Raw genomic sequence first — 25584 nt, forward strand, 5'->3', positions numbered from 1 at the left:
GTAAAAGTAAAATTAAAAATTAAAAATAAGCTAGAAATAAAAATAATCGTGGAGCAAAAAGGGAGGAGTCAAGAAGTGAGAGTCGGAATCCAACTCTTACTTAATTTCTAACCATCATCCCTATTAATATTTTTGGCATGCCTTTCAATCTCAATCGCTTCCCTAAGCTTCCTATGGTCGAAATGATCAACCCTGACAATGACTTTGGATTCTTCAATGCAGACATGGTGTTTTGTTTTCTCTGCATGCTTGACTAGGGCTGATGAGCGAGATCGATTGTGTCTAATATCTATAGCATGCTCATGGATTCTCTATTTAATAGACCTATATGTTTCCCCAATATAGGGAATACCACAGGAGCAGGGAATAAGGTAGACGCCCTTCGTTTCCTTAGGGTCAATAGGGTCTTTAATAGATCCCAGAGAATTCTTAATGGTATGGAGAGGCCTGAACGAGGAAGCGACATTAATCTTCCTAAGGATATGGGCAATCCTATCCATGGTTCCTTGGATATACAGGAGATGAACCTTAGAGACAGGATCAACACGAGCAGGTTTAACTCTTGGCACTTTGCACGCCTTGTGAAAGGCCTTGAGGCTTTGAGATCTGTTATACCCATTTTTTCTAAAAACCTCAAGAAGATGAGATTTCTCTTGATCAAGGTGGCTATCATTAAAGATTCTTAGAGCACGGGTAGCAAGAGTGTTGAGAACCCCAAATTTCTGAGCCGGAAAGTGATGAGAGATGGCATGGAGATATTGTTCCGTGTGAGTTTTCTTTCGAAACACTCGGTGACAAACGGAACCATCATCCATCCTAGAAAGGAGAATGTTAAGGAAGGGAAGGCATCCATTCTCTTCCACCTCCATTATGAACTTGATGGAATCCGATTGAGAATTAATGTGGTTTAGAAACAAATCCAATTTCTAGCGACCATGATGGCAGATGATACACGTATCATCAACAAACCTCTTCCACTTTTTAGGGCAAAATTGACCTGTGGCTAAAGCCTTGGTTTCAAAATCTTCCATAAATAAGTTAGCAACGATAGGGGAGAGAGGGGAAACCATCGTAACACCGCAAGTTTGCTCATAGAACTCACCCTGAACACTAAAGAAAGTCAAGGTGAGGCAGAGTTCAACTAATTTGGCAGTGTCTTTTTCAGTGATGCCATTGATGATATCAATGGCCTCTTGGATGTGGATTTTGGTGTATAAGGATATATCGTAAAAAATAACCAACAAATATCCAGGTTCCAACTTGATACCTTTCCACTCTTGAACAAAGGAGGCAGAGTCTTTAACAAAAGAATCAGTGAGCTAAAAACTTGGCAAGAAGATAAGTAGGATTGCCTATAGTGTTAACAATAGGCCTCAAGGGAGCTATAGATTTATGAATCTTCAGAAGGCCATAAATTCTAGGGGTAAGGGGATTTCTCTCTATGAGCTTACGAGACATAGGATTAAGGGACAAGCTCGACCTGATAGGGCTTGATATTTCCTTAGAAACAGATTTAATGGGATTTTTCTTAAGCTTGATGTAACTTCAACTATTAGAAAGATGGTCAATCATTTTGGAGACATAGTCAGACTTATCAAGAATAACAACAACTCCACCTTTGTCAGCTTTAAGGACAACAATGTCAGGGCTGTCTCTTAGGGACTTAAGGGCAAGTAACTCTGCTTTACTAAGGTTTTTCTTGGGAGGGCTAGCCTTTCTAAGAATAACAACACAATCTTGTCTTATAGTTTCCTTGACACTGTCTGGAAGGTCCTTGATACCAAATTCGATGTTCATTGATATAAAAGCTTTGATATAATAGTTCATTGACCTTATTCATTGAAATATTAATTAAGGTATTTTATAAAATCTAGTTCTAAATAAATATATATTATTTTAACATTTTAATTAATTATTAAAATCAACATTATTCCTAACAGCTAGTTTCTAAATAAACATATAATATTTTTATTATTTTTATTTTTAATAATTTATTTTTATTTTTTCCTAACGACTAGTTTTAACCAAATATTTTTTATTGTTTTAATAAAAAACTCCCCACCTCTAATAATTAATAATATTTTACTTACCTTATTAATTAATAATATTCTACTTACCTTATTAACAAATTTAACGACTAGTTTTCAATAGCTAATTATGGGCAATGATGCATCCATACTATATTTTCCTTAAGATCGATTGATTCTTCACCTTGTCCTGAGGATGGACCACATTAGTTGGTTCAAAACGTCGACCAAATCCTGATTATGTGATTAATCCAAAAGACATCTATCTACACTCCTTCTTAGCAAGACTAGTAGTGAATGTATACCACATATATGAGGTATTCCGCATGTGTGCATCTTCCATATATGTGCATATATGGAAATTGTGTATATATGAAAGATATGCATATATACGGAAGTTGTGCATATACAAAGTATGCACAACTTTTGTATATGCACATATATGGAAGTTGTGCATATGCAATAGATTTACATACATAGAAGATGCACATATATGGAAAATATGTGCATATACAAAAGCTATGCTTATACAGAAGTGCGCATATACAAACTTCATATAACTTCTATATATGCACATATTCTATATCGCATATATTCCGTATATGCGCAACTTTCGTATATGTGCAATTTTGCATATACGAAAGTTGTGCTTGTACAGAATATATGTGCATATACAGAAGATATGTTCATATAAGTAGGTTGCATATACATGGAGGTTGAAGTTGTGCACAACTTTTATATATGTGCATATACGAAAGTTGCACATATATAGAAGTTATGCATATAGGAAAATTGTGCATATATGGAAGATGCACATATCTTCCGTATATACACAACTTCCGTATATGTACAACTTTTGTATATGCACATATCTACTGTACATGTGCAACTTCTGTATATGCGCATATACAAAAGTTATGCATATACAAAAGTTGTGTGCAACTTTCGTAATATCCATATACAACAGTCTCCAGATATCCACAACTTCTGTATATGCGCAACTTCCGTATATGCACATACACAGAAGTTGTGCACAACTTTTGTATATGCACAACCTCTGTATATGTGCATATAAGGAAGTTGCGAATATACGGAAGTTGCACAATTTCTGTATATGTACAACTTCCATATATGCACATATACGGAAGTTGTGTTTACACAGAAGTTGTGCAACTTCTTGAGACTGTTGTATATGCATATTACGGAAGTTGCGCACGACTCTAGTTATACACTATAAGTTAGGGTTATGTCGCAGATTGTAAGTGGAAAACTAACGACACTGTTGTAAAAGAGGAAAAATCAAGGGAAAAAGCTATGCATCAAGGTCAACAAGACAAGGATTTCTACAACTGAATCAATGCAGGTAAAATAGCTATAACAAAGGGAGTGAATTCCATGACCATGACTAAATGTCAAGTTTTCATTGGAGAACCTTAATAAGATAACTTTGGTGGATTCAAAAATATGATTCCTAACTCACCCTTCATAATGTTAGGTCTATAAGTGCTTTGAGCTTGGTGAATGCTTCAAGAATGAAACAAGAATAATCATTGTATCAAATATAACCCTCCAAACATGGACAACATGCTATGTTTAAAGCCAATCATGAATCACATTGTACAATAACCTCTAGAATCTAGAGTCTAAATTGAAAAACATGAATTTTAAGATGCAAAGCCTCTAGAAACAATTGTGACTTATAAAATATTTCTTTGCATGGTTTGGTCCTACTCATTCATAAGAAATTCGTGGTTTTGAAAGTTCAAATAGTTATTACCCATGGTATAGTTGACCTAAAACTAAAACATGTTTTCTAGTCCTATTCCCTTGCTAAGTATATTTAGCGAAAGTTTTATTCCTTCCATGGTAAACCTTTACCCAATCCTATTTCTTGGAGACATTTGCACCTAGGAGACAACTTACCTTAGGTTCTAGAATGCCAATCCTCATGGAAAATTATTTGTGTTGAAATATTTTATTTCATATGGAAAACTAGGATTGAAGCACTATTTAATATAAGGAACACACAATAATCTTTTAATGGTTTGGTAACTCTTTTGATACATGTGAAATTGTCCTTGAAAACTATATTGACAAGAGGAATACATGTGAACTAGCCTTGTAGACCATTTGAGGAGAGAAATGCATGTGAATGTGTCCTCCTAAACTCTTATTCAATGGATAAATATTGAAATGGAGAAGGGCCATCTCTACTAATCATTAGAAGTTTGGCCATTGTAAAGGTTTACTTGTGATGTGAGTAGGAAACCACGTAGTGCTTTTCCAAATAAATTAATGTGTTCCTATTAGTGTTGTTGGTGATAGAGATCTTAGCACGAAAAGGAAACACAAACACAATTGGACAACTCCCCTTAATAACATAATAATAAGTTTTCAACTTTAACTCCTACTCAATATATTAATGTTAAATTTTCAATTTTAACATTTAACACTTGTAATATAAGAGACTAAGATACCTTGAATTAGCCTCGTCCTCCTTATATAATGATAAAGTTTTCACTTTAACACTCCAATTTAAGAGACTAAGATACCTCCAATTAGTTGTCTTCTTTTTGAATAATGATATTTTTTCAACTTTATTATTGAATACTTACAATCTTAGAAAAACAAGATACCTTGAATTGACCTTGTCCTCCATAAAATAAAATAATGAGATTTCAATTTTGAAATTTATCTAACTAAATACCTTGAATGGACCTCTTCCTCAATAAAATAGCATTCTAGATAAAACAAAATAATAATAAATCCTTAAAAAAAATATTGAAACTAAAATACCTCTTTAAAATATACATTCTAAATTAATCAGAACATTAAATCTCTTATTAAAAAAAACCCCTTAATTTTTAATAAAGAAAAAAATTATATTATTTTAAAAATATAATAGATTTGAAATTGAAATAAATGTACACTAATTAATAAACTATATAACAACTTAACTATAAAAATATTCTAAAATATTAAAATTACCTTTTTAACATTAAAAATCTAAATAATAATAACTTACTAATAAAAAATTAAATAATAATATCAACTTACTAATAAAACTAATTAAATAAATTTATTATATTTTATAAAACCAAGACTGACCAAGAAATTTAAACGTAAAAAGCATAAAGCTCAAGAATTTCATCCAAAAAATTAAATAAACAATAAATATATAATAAAAAAAAATTGAGCAGTAATTGAGACGAAGGTTTAGATATCATGTAGAGTAACGTTCACAGTTCGAATATTGCGGAGCAATTTCGCTTCGGCAATGCACACCCTGAGCTTTTCGAAAGGCTCTTTGATTTCCTATTGGCTAATCAACCCTCACCATTTTTATCGAAGGTCGATAAAACCCTCGCCGACTCCTTTCTGCCAACTGCATTGTCCCAAAACTTTGTTTTGGCAATTGCATTGTTCGGAAGCTTTGTTGTCAAAACAAGGATTAAACTTTCTCTGGAAAACATATGGGAAAAGTCGGTAGAGAAAAACGGTATCTGCTGGAAAGTGCAAGAGCGAGAGATGCTTTTGGGTCTTCAAGTGCAAAAGCGAGAGATTCTTTTGGAGCAATCTCTGAGGACATCCCTAAAGCCCATAATTATAGCACAGTTTGAGCACATGAATGACCAAGCAGAGGAGCAGAAGATGGCTAAAATGTCAGGTCAACAACCCTTTGATTTGCATCTTCCAACATGCGTAGAATTCTCAAGGCTTTCTGTAGAGACAAAGAGGCTCATCAAGATATCTTGGAAGTGAGTAACTGGATTATATGTCTGCATAACTCGCAGGAGCACAGTCCAAATATTTCGCTCCCATAATGATCAATAGCTGCTTTCGTTCTGATCAGAAACCTAGGAAGACCATTCCACTATCCCATGTAAATTGAAATCAAACAGAATTGGCGGTAAAATTTGAGGGTGGGCAAATTCAAATCCTTATGCACCTTTGACTTAATTCAAAATATATAACCTATCGCACACATAAATATCACGTAGGGTTGTTTGGATCTACTGTAATTACGATGGATCCATCATAGTCATCCATCCATGTACAATACGGCATGACTATAGGTGATAAATTCCTTTATTTCGTAAAGAGGCATCAACGCATTGCCTTCACTGTTAACCGGCAAAAGTTTGCAGGCGAAATTAAGCGGAATTATGGATTGACAGTCCAAACAGATTCCCCACGAATGTCCTTATGGTGCATTAATAAGTTTATAGGGTTGGAAATATTGGTTGCCACTGATAGTGGTATGAACATTTCTGGTCAGTCAGCGAGTACATAAAGCAAAATTTCTATTAAACTTTTTCAAAGTCTCAGATTTTGATTTGTTTAGATGAGATTTTGATTTCACGGAATGACGAAAATGAAAGCTTCGAATTGGTTGGGTGAAGAGTCCACAAAGAAAACGCATATGGATTTAATTAGTGTTTTTTAATTTTATTATTTTTAAATTAAGTTATTATTTTGATAAATATTTTTAAAACTATAAAAATTCTCAAGAACTAATAAAAAATTTGATCTCTAAAAAAGTTATAAAATAAATTTTAATTTTCAAAAATTTATTTGAATATGAATTTTTGGAAAACATTATGGAAATTTAATTAAAAATTTTGGTTTTAATAGAAGTCAAAGCTTTTGACCAAAAACAACATAAAAATGGTAAAAACAGAGATAACTACTAAAAATATTTCTAAAAATATTCTAAAGCATTTTATGGAAGTTAAATCCCTATCATCTATATAATAATTCTTAATAATTAAACTAAATTGTAAAGTACAACTCCAAATAAACATCATCATCAATGCAAAAATACAAAGTAGTTTTTGACATAATATTCTATGATTTTTAATAATGGCTGGGAAATAACATTACTATTATTTCCAATCAAAATTTAAAAAAAATTCAAATAATTGTCAAATTTTTTAGAAATGTTTTTGGCAATAATCACATCAAAATTCATTTCTCAATGCGTTTTCGAACCGTGGTTCATCGGGACAAAATGAAGAATCAGATCATGGTAACCAGTTAAATAGAGAGATTCAAACAGCTAGAAAAACGACTATTTAGGTCTAATTAAATAGAGAGACCGACCATTCAAACTAGAAAAATGACTATTTTTTACTTAAAAAAAGGCTACAACCAAACACTGGACCTGGAGTGAGGGGCAAAAGTTTATTTATTTATTAATTTTATTAATTTATTTAATTATTATTATTATTATTATTATTTAATTAATTTAATATAAAATCATATTTGTTATGATGGTGGTGGTGGTGGTGGTGGTTAACGTCCACTCGGACCTAAAGAAAACGAATTATTTAGTTTGATTTAAGGTTTTATTCCTATACTCAAAAAGCTTGGAGAGAAGTCTCCCAAGCTCACTATAATTTTGACATAGAATAAGGCTAGGAAGGTCGGTATTGCAACAAAGATTATGAAGCTGAGATCTAACGTGGTTGTATTCCGGACACTCTAAGAGGAAGTGATTTTCATCCTCCATGTTCATATTCTCACAGAGATGAGATCATTTCCATCCATGGTGTTTTAAGAACCACCCAACGACTTGTTTCACTATGGAGCTCATGAGAGTTGGCTACATTAATTTTCTTCTTTGCACTAGTTAAAACCAAGAGATACTTTTGCTCTTCTAAAGTGGGGTTGATGACCTCTTTATAATATCTTAATTTTCTTTTAGGTTACAAAAGATTTTTCTGTGAAGATCATTTTTATTTTAGCTGTTAACTCTTTCTCACACCACATTTTTTTTAAACTTAGAAGTAACAATATTTTTAATGTTATAACATAGAAGGTTATAAATTCTATGTTTAATAAAAACAAATTAAAAATCTATTAGTTAATTATTATATATATTTATTAATATATATATATATATATATATATATATATATATATATTTATTAAAAAAATTAAGTTAAGATATATATATATATATATATATATATATATATATATATATATATATATATATATATATATACAATGAAAAACTTACCACCATGTTTATATGTAAAATTTTATTTATTATTGAAATGAAGTTTGAATATATATATATATATATATATATATATATATATATATATATATATATATAATTTAATTTATATTATTGTAATGACTCGGTAATTTGTAATTCCAGATAGTTACTGTGGTAAAACAATATGAGTGGTAATTTGTTTTATTAAAGACATTATTAGTTTTAATATAAATATAAGAGATTATTTTGCACATGTGTATTGATGAAATGATGAAATGCTGGCAGCCTCCAAAAGGAGGATTTTCTATTAAAAGAAAATAAAATCAGTTATGGAACTGAAAAAGAAACTGCCTCTCACCCAAGGAAAAGGTCCTGGGGAGGAAAACCTCTGGGCTGTGGAGGAACAGGCGGAGGGAAGATTCCAGAGAGGACAGAGTGGAAAATTGGGGTTAAGTCTGATTGTGATCAGATAACCCAACACAGTGGTGCATGAGTCTTGTGGAGGCTGCAGGCCTGCAAGACGGCTCGGGGGGAGAATCCAGTGCAGTGGATCTCAAGGTTGGGAGGTTAAGAGCTATATTGCAGCAGGTGGGAGCTGAAAGTCAAGCAACAGTAGCAGATTACCAGGTATGCACCTTTAACAATTTTAAATAAGAAACAGGTAAAGTCGGCATACAACAAACTTATACAGTGGTTTAACTCTCTTAGTAAAGTAAGAAATATATTTAGTAAATGCGAATGTTTGAGTTTCATTCATTAAATAAGGAAAATATGACTATGTAAATGCAGGTGTATGAACCTCTGTATTAAGTAAGAGATAATGATATACAAATGGTAAATGTCAAGCTTCCTTCATAACATCAAGAAAATACAGCTTACGTATATACTGTGGCTGTGACACCCTGATTACTAATATACAGAAGACTTTAAGTAGCTTTGTATGTTATTCGTTACGGAGAGAATGATTGATGTAATATAAACATAAATAGTGAATCCTTTTCAATTAACAACAGTCACAGTGAGTAGGTGAGTAGCTATACGACAGAAATGCATAACAAACTTAGCCGATAACAAGGTTATCTCACAACCCAGTTCCTGGGTGAATAAACCATTAAAGACAGATTCAGTTATGAAAGACAGTCGAGCAGGGTTACACCTGAAGCGGCCGTGTCTATATGATGTATCAAATAAACAATACAGTGGTGCGTTCACATAAAGACACGAATGCATTCAAGAAAAAGGGAAACAGTATTTACAGTTATAACTTAAATCAACCTATAGTTGTAACAACGTGTTTAACACCGAGAGTTGTTCACTAAAATGGAAAGTTTGTAAGAACTCAACTTGCAGGACTAGGTTGCTAGTGGAGCAACGAAGCCGTATAGCTGAAAGGGTAAACATTAACATAGGCGAAGCAGAAAGGGTTACTCACAGGTAACCCTACTCTAATATTATACTGTAAATGACTTTATATATATATATCAAGCGAAATAAACAATGTTACTAGTCGCGGCCAACAAACCTGAATACAATATTAGATTGAGGAACTGTAAAGAGAACTGGAAACGCATACATTAATAACCAATAGATTACACCGCCATGCTTATATATACATGTGAGCGAGAGGGGTTGTGCTTGCTCCCACTATTCCAGGAGCAAGCCGTAACCCTGATGTCCGCCGAGAAGGAAAGGAAAACATATTCTGTCTATTATCCATGAGATTGAAACAATAAATTATCATTCCATAAAACAAGAGCGGAGAATAAATACGAAATGACCAGAATGACATAAACAAGCAGAATATACATATATGTTCATTACTGTAATGTCCATTAATAAATAACTGTGTCAAAACCTGGGTAGAGCAGGTCGGTTGTGTAAAACCCGAACACAGAGACAATATACAATTCGAGGAGAAGGATTGCATAATATACTTTACAACTGAACTTAACACCTAAAACGACCATCAGTCAAACCCTTATTGGGGCCCGAGGGCGTAACCAGAAAGTAAGTTCCCTCAGGGTTCCATGGATTTACAGTACAGGTTGAAACGCCGCCTGTAAAGCCATACCCAGTTGTGAGCAAGGTTAACCGACCTGAGACACAATAATACAGGCATGAGCCTAGTCTCGGCCAGAGGGAGCTGCCAACCTTACATTACAGTAAACCCTAAGGGGTAATACATCCAACAACGGAAACTTACCCGGAAGTATGCTGGTTGACCTGGAACTTCTTCGGATAGTGGCAGACGCTGAGACCAATCTTCCTGCACGAGATTGTCATTGTTAGCAACGGTGCAGACAAATAATGAGCATAGCAAGAACCAAATCAAAACCCCAAACAGCTAACAGTAACCGTGGAGGCTCGCCATGGTTGGAAGATTTCATACCTGCGCAAGGAACCAGGCTGCAGAGAGAGGGATACTGTCGGAGGAGCGGCAGAAGCATTAGTGAAAATGAACCAAGACCAAAGAACCCGGCAACATATATTGTCAACCAAACCCTAGGAGTAATCAGCGCCATCCGATCTGGAAATGAGATCGCCATCGTTCGTTTGGGCGGGAGTGTGGCTCACATATCGAAGGTCAATCCATCCGCGTGATCACATGCGTTCACATGGCTCATAGCCACCTGGCCACGGAGCAGTGAGTTGGAATTACCTCCGCTCACCATGTGGCATTTAAGTTAATGCACCTCCATCAAACATTAACACTGCTAAGTAAAAGTGCGGGTGGTAGATGTGTTACCCACGTTTCATAACAATATGTAAGGGATTTGAAACATAACCATATATTATCATGTTAAGAAATTAACTATGTGTATAGACCAGTTATCACCTATGCCACGATGACTTAAGGCGGAGTTAGGTAACAAGTAATTTTTTTTTTATTTGATGGCATAGTTGAGTTGAGATCGTGACAATGTGGTATCAGAGCTGAGGTTTCAAAACTGTGGCCTCTGGAACAGCAAAAACTATTTGAAAAGTTTACATAGTAACAAGTAATTAATTGTCTTTCTTGTGTACTACCAGGAGAACCAAATAAAGACAGTTACCTGTTAACAGTTAATAGAAGATGGAAGAAATGCCGGGAGCTGGCGGCAGCCCTCCGGAAAATGCAGGGTTGTGGGTACAGCTTGGTGCTGAGACACGCAGTACCAATCAGGCAATATTGCAAACTGTTCAGGAGCTGAAAGGGGAGATGGCACGCCTGCGAGAGGATAATGCGCGATTAACTATGGAACAAGAAAGGATACTAAAGAGCTTGTCAGATAAACAAAACCCACCCTTGGCCAGCCCTAGTGCAGAACAGCAAAGGGGCACTGAGGAACGGGATTATGCACCTGGGCTTTCTGAAGAGCAGGAAGATCATTCTGATAATGTACAAGAACAACAAACCTTCAAGAGGCAGAAAGTGGAGTTACGAGGGGAATTCCGAAAAATCAAACCTCCACTCTTCGATGGAGAGCAGGAAGAAGCAGCAAAAGCCTGGCTAATTAATATTAATAAATATTTTCAACTTTACGAATATGACCAAAATCTGAAGGCGCGGCTGGCTATCTTTCAGTTGCAAGGCAAGGCCACCTTATGGTGGGAAGAAATTAAAATCGTGAAGGGAGTAAGTGAGCAAAGCATAACCTGGGAGAAATTCCAGAAATATTTTAAGGAAAGGTATTTAACTGAGCGCTTTTACGATGAGAAGGCGCGAGAATTCCATGACTTACGCCTAGGACAGCAGTCCATGGACGAATTTATAAATCGTTTCACCTCTCTGCTTCGTTATGTGCCTTACATTAAAGAGGAGAAGGCTAAGGTGCAGAGGTTCGTGAGTAGTCTACCGGCCTATATAAGGGAACGGATTGAATTTGACAATCCCCGGACTATGGATGAGGCAATTCGGAAGGCTAGAATTTGCTACCAGCAGAATAAACTAAAGGGAGAAGTTCCAAACAGAAAATGGAATGAAAGAAAAGGTAGCAGAATTGCTGGAAACAACAAAGGCAGCCGCAGAGATGGTGGTAAAGGAGCTGGAAAGGGGCAATTTAACAGAAGCACCAATAAGGGTACCTTCCGGCCTAAGCCAAGCGAGAGTAGGATCAGCGAACCCCCTGCTAAATTGGAGGGTGAAGGGACCAGACCTCCAGTTCAGTGCTGGGTATGTGAGGGACCACATTATGCTAGAAATTGTCCACAGCGTAAAAGAACTGAGCAAATATCTCAAGTTCATGAAGCTTCAACTGTTGGAGATGTGGCGCGCAGCGTACCAAGGATCAACGCAGCATTAGAAGACCGGCAGGCGGAATACCAACCTTCCATGGTGGAATTCGAAGGTAAGATTTCCAACCTTTCTGTAGCTGTACTTATTGATCCAGGAGCTACTTTAAGTTATGTTAGTCCAAAAGTAGTGGAACACTATAAGCTACCACCAGAAAAGTTCAAAAACCCATGGTTGGTCCAGTTAGCTACGGGAGCCAAAAGGCGGGTGTTAGCTAAAGTCAATAACTGTTCTTTCAACATAGCTGGACAGCCTGTAACGGCAGACTTGAATGTACTTCCGTTAGGCTCCTACGACATTCTTATTGGTATGGATTGGTTGGAAAAGCACTGGTCGTTGGTAAATTGCAGAACCAAGACCATATACTATAAAGATGATTTGGGGCAGCAACAGGAATTGCAGGGAATTAAACATCCTGTTCAGATACGACCTATCACTGCAACTCAGCTAGCTAAATGCATTCGGAAGAAATGTCAGGTCTATGCCATACAAGTGGGCTATGCGAATCAGAAGAATAAGATGTCTGCAATAGATGACATTCCTGTGGTACAGGAATTTACAGATGTCTTTCCTGAAGAGGTACCGGGTTTGCCTCCAAGAAGGGACATAGACTTCACCATAGAGTTGATACCGGGGGCGGCACCAGTATCGCGAGCACCATACCGGATGAGCATACCAGAGTTAACAGAGTTGAAAATGCAGCTCCAGGAGCTGTTGGAGAAACAGTACATTCGACCCAGTGTGTCACCCTGGGGAGCACCAGTATTGTTCGTAAAAAAGAAGGACAGGACTCTGCGCATGTGCATAGATTATCGGCAGCTGAATAAGCTTACGGTCAAAAACAAGTACCCTTTACCTAGAATAGATGAACTCTTTGACCAAGTGAAAGGGGCAAAAGTGTTTTCCAAAATTGACCTGCGATCTGGTTATCATCAGATCAGGATTAAGGATGAGGACATTGCCAAGACTGCTTTTCGGACACGCTATGGGCACTACGAATTTGTAGTGTTACCTTTTGGGCTGACCAATGCACCTGCTACTTTTATGTGCATGATGAATAGCGTGTTTCACAGATTTTTGGACAAGTTTGTACTGATATTCATTGACGACATATTGATATATTCTCGTTCCCAACAGGAACATGAGGAGCACCTTAGATTGGTGTTACAAACACTCCGGGAGCATCAGCTATATGCTAAATTTAGCAAATGCGATTTCTTCAAAGAAGAAATTCAGTACTTGGGCCACGTGATTACGAAAGAGGGAATTGCGGTCGACCCTAAGAAGATAAAGTCTATTATGGAGTGGCCTATACCCAAAGACGTTGCTGATATCAGATCTTTTATGGGGTTAGCTGGCTACTACCGGAGATTTGTGGAAGGCTTTTCTAGGATAGCCTATCCTATCACCTCATTGCAAAAGAAAGGAAAGGTATTCAAATGGACATCAGCGTGTCAACAGAGTTTTGACCGTTTAAAGCATCTTCTAACCACTGCACCCATTCTGAGGATCGCTGATCCTAATAAGGACTACGTGGTGTGCACCGATGCAAGCAAGGAGGGCGTGGGAGGAGTACTGATGCAGGAAGGAAAGGTTATAGCATATGAATCGAGGAAACTAAAAGAACATGAGCAAAGATACTCTGCTTATGATTTAGAGTTAACTGCTGTGATTCACGCACTAAAGATGTGGCGACATTATCTTCTTGGAAAGAAATTTCTGTTGTTAACAGATCATCACAGTTTGACGCATTATTTCAGCCAACCTACCTTGAATGCAAGGCAAGGTCGTTGGGCAGATTTTCTAAGTGGATTTGACTTTGAAATAAAGCATTTGAAGGGCAAAGAAAATCGAGTGGCAGATGCCTTAAGTCGAAAGGTTCACTGCTTATGTGAACTTTCAGCCAGTAAGTGGCAAAGTACGCTGGTTGAACAGATAAGAACAGCAACCAAGGACGATTCTGAATATCAGCATTTAAAACAGCAGGTTCAGCAATCTGATAATGAAAAGTTACAGCAAGGGTACACATTGGATAATACTGGATTACTGTATTTTAATAAAAAAATGTATGTACCTGATTCAAATGACCTTAAGAAGCTGATTTTAGACGAGTTTCACATCAACCACTACACTGGCCACCCAGGGTACCAAAAAGATGGTCACAGCACTCAAGAAAGAGTATTACTGGCCAGGAATGAAGAAGCAGATAGTGGAATACTTGGCAAGATGTCTGGAATGCCAGCAAATTAAGGCTGAACATCAACACCTAGCGGGACTGTTACAGCCTCTGCCTATTCCGGAATGGAAATGGGAAACCATTTCTATGGATTTTATAACCGGGCTACCACGAACGAAGAAGGGCAATGATTCGATTATGGTCGTGGTTGATAAATTGAGTAAAGCAGCGCACTTCATACCGGTGCAGTCTACTTACAAGGCGGTACAAATCGCGCATCTCTTTATGCAACATGTGTTCCGCTTGCATGGAATGCCAAAGGTAATCATATCAGACCGAGATGTGAAATTCACGTCCACCTTTTGGAGGACATTGTTTGCCGAGTTAGGCACTCGATTGAATTTTAGCACGGCTTATCACCCACAGACCGATGGCCAAACTGAGCGAGTCAATCAGGTGTTGGAAGACATGTTGCGAGCGAATGTAATGCTAAAGCCTGGTCAGTGGGAAGAGTATTTTCATTTGGTTGAATTTGCCTACAATAATGGGTACCATACTTCAACTCAGCTAAGTCCCTTTGAGGTCCTATATGGGCGAAAGTGCCGCACACCCTCAAGTTGGAGTGGACTGGAGGATAAGCTGAGTTTGGGTCCGGAAATGTTGAAAGATATGGAAGAAATGGTGAAGAGAGTGCGAGCAAATCTAAAGGCTGCACAAGACAGACAGAAAAGCTTCGCAGATAGGAAAAGAAGATTTGCAGAGTACAATGTTGGCGACCATGTGTTTGTAAGGATTCAAACCCGAAGGAGCACACTACAGTGGAGTGGTTGCGCCAAGCTGGCTCCTCGATACTTTGGACCGTTTCAGATTCTAGCTAGAATGGGGCCTGTGGCCTACCAACTTGCTTTACCCAGTCATATTAGGATTCACAATGTGTTCCATGTTTCTGTCCTAAAGAAATATGTATATGACCCAAAACATGTTATTCAATGGCAAGATGTGCGGGTAAGAATTAATCTGGTTGTTTCGATTATGCAGCTTTATTCAATGGGAGATTGATTATGTGCTGGTTGTTTGCAGGTCGAACCGGAAGGCGAGGTCCTGGTCGAACCACAGAGCATTCTCGACCGGAGAGAAGTGCGGCTGCGGAAACGGGTTATTACCCAAATTAAAGTGCTGTGGCAGCACTATGGCCCTGAGGAGGCTACGTGGGAAGACGAGGAACCTTTTAAAAAGGCCTACCCGAATTTATTTAATGAGAAAGGACATCGGGACGATGTCCAATCCCAGGGGGGGAAGATGTAATGACTCGGTAATTTGTAATTCCAGATAGTTACTGTGGTAAAACAATATGAGTGGTAATTTGTTTTATTAAAGACATTATTAGTTTTAATATAAATATAAGAGATTATTTTGCACATGTGTATTGATGAAATGATGAAATGTTGGCAGCCTCCAAAAGGAGGATTTTCTATTAAAAGAAAATAAAATCAGTTATGGAACTAAAAAAGAAACTGCCTCTCACCCAAGGAAAAGGTCCTGGGGAGGAAAACCTCTGGGCTGTTGAGGAACAGGCAGAGGGAAGATTCCAGAGAGGACAGAGTGGAAAATTGGGGTTAAGTCTGATTGTGATCAGATAACCCAGCACAGTGGTGCATGAGTCTTGTGGAGGCTGCAGGCCTGCAAGACGGCTCGGGGGGAGAATCCAGTGCAGTGGATCTCAAGGTTGGGAGGTTAAGAGCTATATTGCAGCAGGTGGGAGCTGAAAGTCAAGCAACAGTAGCAGATTACCAGGTATGCACCTTTAACAGTTTTAAATAAGAAACAGGTAAAGTCGGCATACAACAAACTTATACAGTGGTTTAACTCTCTTAGTAAAGTAAGAAATATATTTAGTAAATGCGAATGTTTGAGTTTCATTCATTAAATAAGGAAAATATGACTATGTAAATGCAGGTGTATGAACCTCTGTATTAAGTAAGAGATAATGATATACAAATGGTAAATGTCAAGCTTCCTTCATAACATCAAGAAAATACAGCTTACGTATATACTGTGGCTGTGACACCCTGATTACTAATATACAGAAGACTTTAAGTAGCTGTGTATGTTATTCGTTACTAAGGGAATGATTGATGTAATATAAATATATATAACAGTGATTCTTTATCAAATAACAACAGTCACAGTGAATAAGTAAATAGCTTTACGACAGAAATGCATAAACAATCATAGCCGATAACAAGGTTATCTCACAACCCAGTTCCTGGGTGAATAAACCATTAAAGACAGATTCAGTTATGAAAGACAGTCGAGCAGGGTTACACCTGAAGCGGCCGTGTCTATATGATGTATCAAATAAACAATACAGTGGTGCGTTCACATAAAGACACGAATGCATTCAAGAAAAAGGGAAACAGTATTTACAGTTATAACTTAAATCAACCTATAGTTGTAACAACGTGTTTAACACCGAGAGCTGTTCACTAAAATGGAAAGTTTGTAAGAACTCAACTTGCAGGACTAGGTTGCTAGTGGAGCAACGAAGCCGTATAGCTGACAGGGTAAACATTAACATAGGCGAAGCAGAAAGGGTTACTCACAGGTAACCCTACTCTAATATTATACTGTAAATGACTTTATATATATATATCAAGCGAAATAAACAATGTTACTAGTCGCGGCCAACAAACCTGAATACAATATTAGATTGAGGAACTGTAAAGAGAACTGGAAACGCATACATTATTAACCAATAGGCTACACCGCCATGCTTATATATACATGTGAGCGAGAAGGGCTGTGCTTGCTCCCATTATTCCAGGAGCAAGCCGTAACCCTGAGGTCCGCCGAGAAGGAAAAGAAAAACATATTCTGTTTATTATCTATGAGTTCGAAACAACAGATTATCATACCATAAAACAAGAGCGGAGAATAATTACGAAATGACCAGAATGACATAAACGAGCAGAATATATATACATGTCCATTACTGTAATGTCCATTAATAAATAACTGTATCAAAACCGGAGCAGAGCATGTCGGTTGGGTAAAACCCGAATATAGCAACAATATACAAAACGAGGAGAAGGTATTGCATAGTATTCTTTACAACTGAACTTAATACTTAAATCGACCAACAGTCAAACCCTCATTGGGGCCCGAGGGCGTAAACAGAATGTAACTTCACCACAGGGTTCCATGGATTTACAGTACAGGTTGAAACGCCGCCTGTAAAGCCATACCCAGTTGTGAGCAGGGTTAATCGACCTGAGACACAATAACACAGGCATGAGCCTAGTCTCGGCCAGAGGGAGCTGCCAACCTTACATTACAGTAAACCCTAAGGGGTAATACACCCAACGACGAAGACTTACCCGGGAGTATGCGGGATGACCTGGAACCTTTTCGGATAGTGGCAGACGCCGAGACCAAATTTCCTGCGCGAGATTGTCATTGTTAGCAACGGTACAGACAAATAATGAGCATAGCAAGAACCGAATCAAAACCATAAACAGCTAACAGTAACCTTGGAGGATTGCCATGGTGGTAAGATTTCATACCTGCGCAAGGAACCAGGCTGCAGAGAGAGGGACACTGTCGGAGGAGAGGCTGAAGCATTGGTGAAAATGAGCCAAAACCGAAGAACCCGGCAACATATATTGTCAACCAAACCCTAGGATTAATCAGCGCCATCCAATCTGGAAATGAGATCGCCACCGTTCGTTTGAGCGGGAGTGTGGCTCTCATATCGAAGGTCAATCCGTCCGCGTGATCACATGAGTTCACATGGCTCACAGCCACCTGGCCACGGAGCAGTGAGTTGGAATTACCTCCGCTCACCATGTGGCATTCAAGTTAATGCATCCCATCAAACATTAATACTGCTAAGTGAAAGTGCGGGTGGTAGATGTGTTACCCACGTTTCATAACAATATGTAAGGGATTTAAAACATAACCATATATTATCATGTTAAGAAATTAACTATGTGTATAGACCAGTTATCACCTATGCCACGATGACTTAAGGCGGAGTTAGGTAACAAGTAAATTTTTTTTTTATTTGATGGCATAGTTGAGTTGAGATCGTGACAATTATCATTTTATTTAACTAAAAAATATATACTTAATTAAATAAAATTAAATATTAATTATAATGAGATTTTAGCCAAAAATTCTTCTCAAAATATAAATAAAAACCAATTTAAAAATATATATTAAAGTGTTTACACGAAGAAACATAATTATTATGGGATTTTTTTCCTAATCTTTTATCATTAATAAAATATATATAAACTTATCCTAATACCAACGAAAGGAATAATATTGGAATTGAAAATAAATCATGTTAATATTAATAATAATAAATAGATAACAGCAATAAATACTATATAAATAAAAGAAAACGGAAAAACAACAGATAAATAAAGAAGAGTATACAAGGAAAAATCAAACACTACAAGAGACGAGGGAGAAAATCCAAATCGAAAAACATGATAGAGGAAAAGAGGGGAAAAATGGAGGAGGGAAGCATTCTAGGAGGAAAGGGCAAGGATCGAACAGTTGCTGATTTTCCATCCGTCATCTTTGTTAAGATTAATCAATGGCCTCCCTAAACTTCCGGTGATGAAAATGAGCAATCTTAGGGATGACCGGGGCGACCGGACCCTAGAGCGCACAGTTTCACCAACACAGGAGTCCTAGAAGAACACACAATAACATAGACACCTTTCATATCCTTAGAGTCAACAAGGTCTTTTACAAACCTTAGGGAGCTCCAAGGGTGTTAAAAGGTCTAAATGTTGAGGGAACATTATTCTTTCTTAAGATCTTCTCAATCCTGAGATAGGATATTTAGGGTTTTTTTTAACCTTGGGACCTCTGGCAGCTTTGAGGAAAGATTTAAGACCCTCGTGCCTACTAGACCCTGGGAGGCCATTGAAATTGGAAGGAGGCCAAGTAATCTTAACAAAGATGATGGATGGAAAATCAACAGCTGTTGGATCCCTGTCCTTTCGTCTTAGAACGCTTCCCCCCTCCTTTTCCCCCTTTTTCCCCTCTTTTCCTCTGTCTATTATTTTCCGGTTTGGATTTTCTCACTCATCTCTTGTAGTGTTTGATTTTTCCTTATATTCTCTTCTCTATTTATCTGTTGTTTTTCCCTTTTCTTTTATTTATATAGTATTTATCGTTGTTATCTAGATATTTTTAGGTTTGGATTTTCTCACTCATCTTTTGTAGTGTTTGATTTTTCCTTGAATTCCCTTCTCTATTTATCTGTTGTTTTTGCCTTTTCTTTTATTTATATAGTATTTATCGTTGTTATCTATTTATTATTATTAATATTATCACTATTTATTTTCAATTCTAATATTATTCCTTTATTAGTATTAAGGTAAGTTTATATATATTTTATTAATTAAAAAGGAAAAATTTCCTTAATAATTATGTTTTTTCCAATAAACACTTTAATAATAATTATGTTTTTTTCCAATAAACACTTTAATAATAATTATGTTTTTTCCAATAAACACTTTAATAATAATTATGTTTTTCCAATAAACACTTTAATATATATATTTAAATTAATTTTTATTTAATTAATAATTTTAATTAAACATATGTTTTTTCGTTAAATATAATAATAATAATATAAATTAAATTATATGTAAAATTTAATTATTTCCAAACCTCATTTCTATGATAATTTTACCTATGAACATAGTGGTAAGTTTTTCAATGTAATCATGTATATTCTTTTATATATATAAATTTATATCTTTTAACTTAATTTTTTTTAAATATATATAATGACTAACTAATAGATTTTTAATTTGTTTTTATTAAACATACCATTCATAACAAATATAGTTTTATATTAAATTAATTAAATAATAATAATAATAATAATATTAATTAATTAATTAATTTTTGTCTTAGGTCTAGCTCAGTCAAATGTAGTTGTTTTTTAAGTCAAAAATAGTCATTTTCTAGTCATTTCAATTATTAGTCTCTCTATTTAATTTTGTTATTCGAGCTCAGTCAAATGTAGTTGTTTTTTGTCAAAAATAGCCATTTTCTAGTCATTTGAATTATCGATCTCTCTATTTAGCTAGTTACCATGATCTAATTTTCATTTTGTCTGATTGGTTTGAAACGAGTGAACAAATCTAAAAAAATGAATATGAATCACAAAAACCTTAATTCAATAACTATTAAATTATCCATCAATAATTTATTGACGCACAATAATGAACGTTCAACTATCATATTTCTCAACATTTCTATACATATAAGCCTATCGAATGGCAAGAATCGGTTTACTCAAACATGAGGCACATTTATCAAACATTAAGATTGCAGGAAAAAAGTTCAATTCTTCTTGGAAAAATAGAGGCAAAATACACATTGCAGTCAAAATATTACAGTGATAAAAAAAAAAAAAACACCTTTTGGGAACAGCTCCTCTTTTAACAAAAGAAGCAACCTAATTGGAAAAGGTCTTTTCCTTGGAGATAGAAACAGAAAATGCATATAACCTAACTGGAAGATCATGTTGTAAACAGCCTTTTCATTCAGATAACCTGCAACATTCCCATTATCTGCCATAAAGAAGAGCTCCATTCATGAGAAGATCATGTTCCAAACAGCTTTTTGATTCAAATAACCTGCAATTTTTCCATTATCTGGCATAAAGAAGAGCTCCAATCAGGGGATTGATTTTTCTTATACGCTTTCCATTCTTTCCACCACATCATGAAGCTGCTTCCTTCAAAGAAAACATCTCGAGAAATGCTGAGATTCTTTTCCATCTTTGTTACATACTCTTCAAACTTTTCAAGCTTTGGTAGGCTTTCGTGTTGGCCTTGTTTTAGATTTTCCAGGTTTTTCCGAGCCTCTTCTACATGTGCCCAAAGGCACGAGTCCGGGGTGAGGGATGCACGCTTTGTGCGGGGTCGTTGACCTCTTGAACCGCGAGCTTTTTCCTTCGCTTCCATCCATTTCTGAAGAACTTTATGGCGATTGTGTCTTCCATCTGAAAGATAGTTGCCATTGCTGTTTGTGCGATAATAAGATCCAATATCCAGAGGCTCTACCAGTTTTCTATATGTATTGCCAGCATTTATCCACTTATTTTGGGACTCGAAATCACTTGGCAACTCATGACCTTCCCATTTTTCAATAATGTCATCCCAAAACCTAGTGAGCTTCATCCTATTGCCATCAGCATAGATATCCATCCTGTCTTGGCGCTTAAAGGTATCATAATATCCGACGCCACCCTCCTTCTCACAACTCTCTTTATACCATTCAAGCTCTGCCATAGTTCTTTGTTTTAGGCTTAACTCAAAAGCTAGCCTATCAACATTTGTGTTATACTTGGTTTCAGTTTCTCCAGCTTTCTGTAGGGCAAGCTGTGCATGATCTTTCTGCATGAAGTTATCATCACCAATTCAACAACATTTCAAAGATCAATTAGTGTGCCTGAAAATAAATTTCAAAAGAGTAGGAGAGCAGATAAATACAACGCTACAGTAAAAATCTTATATCAGATCTTACACAATAAAAAACTAGCATGCAGAAAACTCAAAAGGCCAGCATTGGAAGCACAGTATTCACAGTAAAGACAGGTAATTAATTAGACTGCAATGTTGTTCCATCTCAAGTAGGGAGGTGCTCTACATCCATGGCGGAAGAGATCCCTTTCTGTGCATGTTTAGGCCGACCTTGCAGTGAGGTGGGGAGATCTCGTTGTAGTGATTTGGCTGCTAAAGTTAATGGAATTGTACATACTCCACTCCCTTTAAATTTGAATATATGACTTCTTACCAAAAAAGAAAAAACACATATGTTCTTAATAATTAGACCCACCCAAACTATACTTCCATCTTTCTCTTACATTTTAGAAATATTTACTGATATAAAAAATACATTACATTTCTTGCTCTTTTGAATGTTAATCCAGAAAGGAATTGAGAATTACCTGAGATTCAAAACCGATAGCTTCCAATTGCACCAAGATTCCTATCTTGTAAGAGGATTCGGAATCAGAATTGGCAAATCTTTTACCACTTATGGAGTTTTCTATGACATGTTTCAAAACAGAACCATATCCTATATGCGCTGAAAACCAGTCCTGTACAATATTATCATATGACTTTTCATGGCTCTTCATTGTCAAATAAAGCATCATCAAAATGGTCTCACAATTCTCAATGCAAGCTGCGCCATGGTTTGAGCAAAACATGTAAGTACCAAAAGGTTTGTATGGGCTTCTCTTTATAACCCCATCTGATCCCTTTGAGTCAACTCCATGGTATGCCACTGTAGCAGTATACTGCAGGACATTTTCAAGAAGAGTCCTACAAGCATCTTGAATAGAAGAATCAACGACTTTGCCATGCCAATACGGCAAGATAGCAGTCAAAGGCTCAGCAATGGATTCAACCGGTGCAAGGAGCATCCGAGGAACAATATCATGCTGGGAAATCACATGCAAAAAATTGCCTCCCCAATTCTCACGACCAACTGCTTGAACAAGTCCTTCATTTCCCACTAAAGGGCAGCCAAAAGTGATACAAAACGGAGAGCTTTGCCTTAGCCTCTTTTCCAGTACCCATAGTGTGGCCAAGATTGCAATTGCCCCTCCTAAGGAATGACCCACAAATATAATGGGCTTGAGTTTCCTTTGTTTGGAGTCCATATAAATCTGCAGCTGATAGATCACGGAATACATCAATACAATGTTACTTTTCTCTTTGAATTTCTATAATTTCATCTATGATAAGTGAACAAGTAAACTCTCTTTTTGTTAAATTATGAGCACTTTGTCCAGACAGTTGTATCTAGAAAAATCAATTTACCTGTGCTTGCAAATCTGTTTTCTCCATAATATCCAGGAACAGTTTAAGAGCCCCTTGATGGACCAGTGCAGGTTTGTCATCATTACCCTTGAGGGAATCCGAGAATACCTTGTTGTTAGTTTGTATATTGCCCTCTCCATATTTGTTCCCTTTGACGGTGAAACTTTCTATTTTATGAAAGGAAGGGAAGGCAACATATACAAAGCCTTCATGCTCCTTCACACTTAAACTCTCTGAATCATTTGCAAGTTGTGACTCTTCCCAAGCCTTCGACAGTATTTCGCATGAAGCAAGAAAAGCTGCAATCTCGTGACCCACAGTGAACCTGCAAGAACACATCCGTAAATTAGTATAGTCTGGGCAAGCGAGTATGGATCCCTCTAGAATTGAGTGCAAAAAATTTGAAAAGTTCTGAGTCAGGGGATATGGACAACGGACAAATCAGGTCTGAAAGCCTCTCAAATCAGAACTGTGTGCATTATATGCCAGTTTTACACATTTTTGTAGATCGGGAGATAATGAAGGAGATGCCCAAATATACAACAATACATTCATTACCTGAGACGAAGATAAGAAGAGCAAGAATGCAAAAACACTGCAGAAGATTACACATACAGACACAGAGTTTCTAAATGGAATAATTGAGGTATCTAGCACCCTAAAACCACTTAGCTTGCTAAAAACTGCACATCAAAGACCAAATCATTGGATCTGCCTTTACTGGACTAAATCAAACTCCCATTACTAAAACCACCCCTGGCCTCCTCTGCCTGGACCTCAGGAAGAACAGTTTAAAGACCAAATTATTGGTTCTGCCTTTACTGGACTAAATCAAACTCCCATTACTAAAACCACCCCTGGCCTCCTCTGCCTCCACCTAAGGAAGACCAGAACCCACGGCTGTCATAGGCAGAAAATACTCCTGAGCATTAGCGGGGAAATGAATGGTGAGAAGCTATCATCACAGACCCAGAGTCTGGAATGCAAGGAAGAGCCATCCCCAAGGAAAAAGACCAGTCTCAAAAAATACTAAAATTTTACCCACCGCAGAAGTCCATATTCCCCCCACAGACACCCTAAACTTCCTTAAAACATCCAATCTTCATCTCCTCAAAAATCCCTGCTAAAGGCTAATGCTTAATGCTTTGCCTGACTATCCCTTCAAACATGAACACAAAAATGTCTTTATCAAAATGTAAAGAAAACAACTATATCATAAAAATTTCAGGAAAAAAGAAAGATGCCAAGCTTATCCTTACAGTGGCGTTGATGATTCTTCTGCCATGGTCTGTTACTGCTGCTTGCTTTGTTTTGCTTCACATTGGCTATGGATTTAAGCACTGAAATGTATGCAGGTTGTTTCAGAGGGGAAGAAGTCCAGAAGCAACCTACCCAGGAAAAACGCGGAGAAGACTCAGACCTTGACCAGGTGTGGAATGTAGAAAATCGTACTTGTCACTGTCAATACAGTCATCGTTCAGATGGGCAGAGCCGTCAGCCAATGTGAAAAGAGGGAAGTATAGCCAATGGTTTCAAGGAATTTTTGGTAGGACCCCACGTTCCGATAATGCGCGATGAGTATCTCATTTTGACAGGGTTGGAGTTATATGATATTATACTTAACTTTTTAAAGTATGTATTCAGATAATATTTTGAAATAGATCTAGTGATTAAGAAAATATATTTCCTGGGAGTAGGATAGATATCCTTCATTAAATTAAAGTGATAAGTTTCTTCGTTACTTCGCTAAATGACGTTTTATTTATAACGTCATTGAAAATATAAAAGGTTGTCAGATTTATTTATTTTTTATTTTAAATAAAAATATTCATTTATTATAAGTATAAAAGATATATAATATTATATTATATTTTATTGAAAATTCCCCATTATAAAAGAGACTGGAAACTTCTTCCCGCGTTAGAAAAGTCAGTGGTTTTTTTTCATTAAATTTGATAAGATGGTATACATTTAATAGTACATAGGAGACTCTTTTAACTTCTTCCCCCGTTAGAAAAGTCAGTGGTTTTTTTCCATTAAATTTGATAAGATGGTATACATTTAATAGTACAGAGGAGACTCTTTTTATTTATTATTTATACAGTATAGAAATAGTTATTAATTTAGCATTTTTTTAAATAAACAGTGGGTATTTTATTTATATTAGTTGTTATATCTTTAATAATTATATGGAGGAATTGCTTGGAAGTTATGGAAATTTTGTTCACTATTAGATA

The 25584-nt window shown here is 36.4% G+C and overlaps 1 protein-coding gene across 1 annotated transcript; it reads right to left on the reverse strand.

Moving 5' to 3' along the window:
• Window positions 1-21134: 21134 nt before the first annotated feature.
• LOC149243828 (lipase-like PAD4) lies at window positions 21135-24844 on the reverse strand. Its single transcript, XM_089374638.1, has 4 exons — window positions 24607-24844; window positions 23348-23672; window positions 22468-23199; window positions 21135-21913 (listed from the first exon to the last, which is right to left on the reverse strand). Exons 1-4 carry the CDS (start codon window positions 24630-24632, stop codon window positions 21143-21145), a joined length of 1854 nt encoding a protein of 617 aa, XP_089230764.1. The 5' UTR covers window positions 24633-24844; the 3' UTR covers window positions 21135-21142.
• Window positions 24845-25584: the final 740 nt, after the last annotated feature.

This window comes from Pinus tabuliformis, chromosome 8 (assembly GCF_031772625.1).
Source record: "Pinus tabuliformis cultivar Carrire ecotype Pingquan chromosome 8, CPIR1, whole genome shotgun sequence".
Lineage (NCBI taxonomy): Eukaryota > Viridiplantae > Streptophyta > Pinopsida > Pinales > Pinaceae > Pinus > Pinus tabuliformis.

Coding starts and splice junctions, on each gene's coding strand:
- LOC149243828 (XM_089374638.1), bottom strand. CDS start 24,632: ATGGCAGAAGAATCATCAACGCCACT. Junction 23,673..24,606: donor GAAGAATCATCAACGCCACT/GTAAGGATAAGC, acceptor GTGTTCTTGCAG/GTTCACTGTGGGTCACGAGA. Junction 21,914..22,467: donor CTATCGGTTTTGAATCTCAG/GTAATTCTCAAT, acceptor AACTTCATGCAG/AAAGATCATGCACAGCTTGC.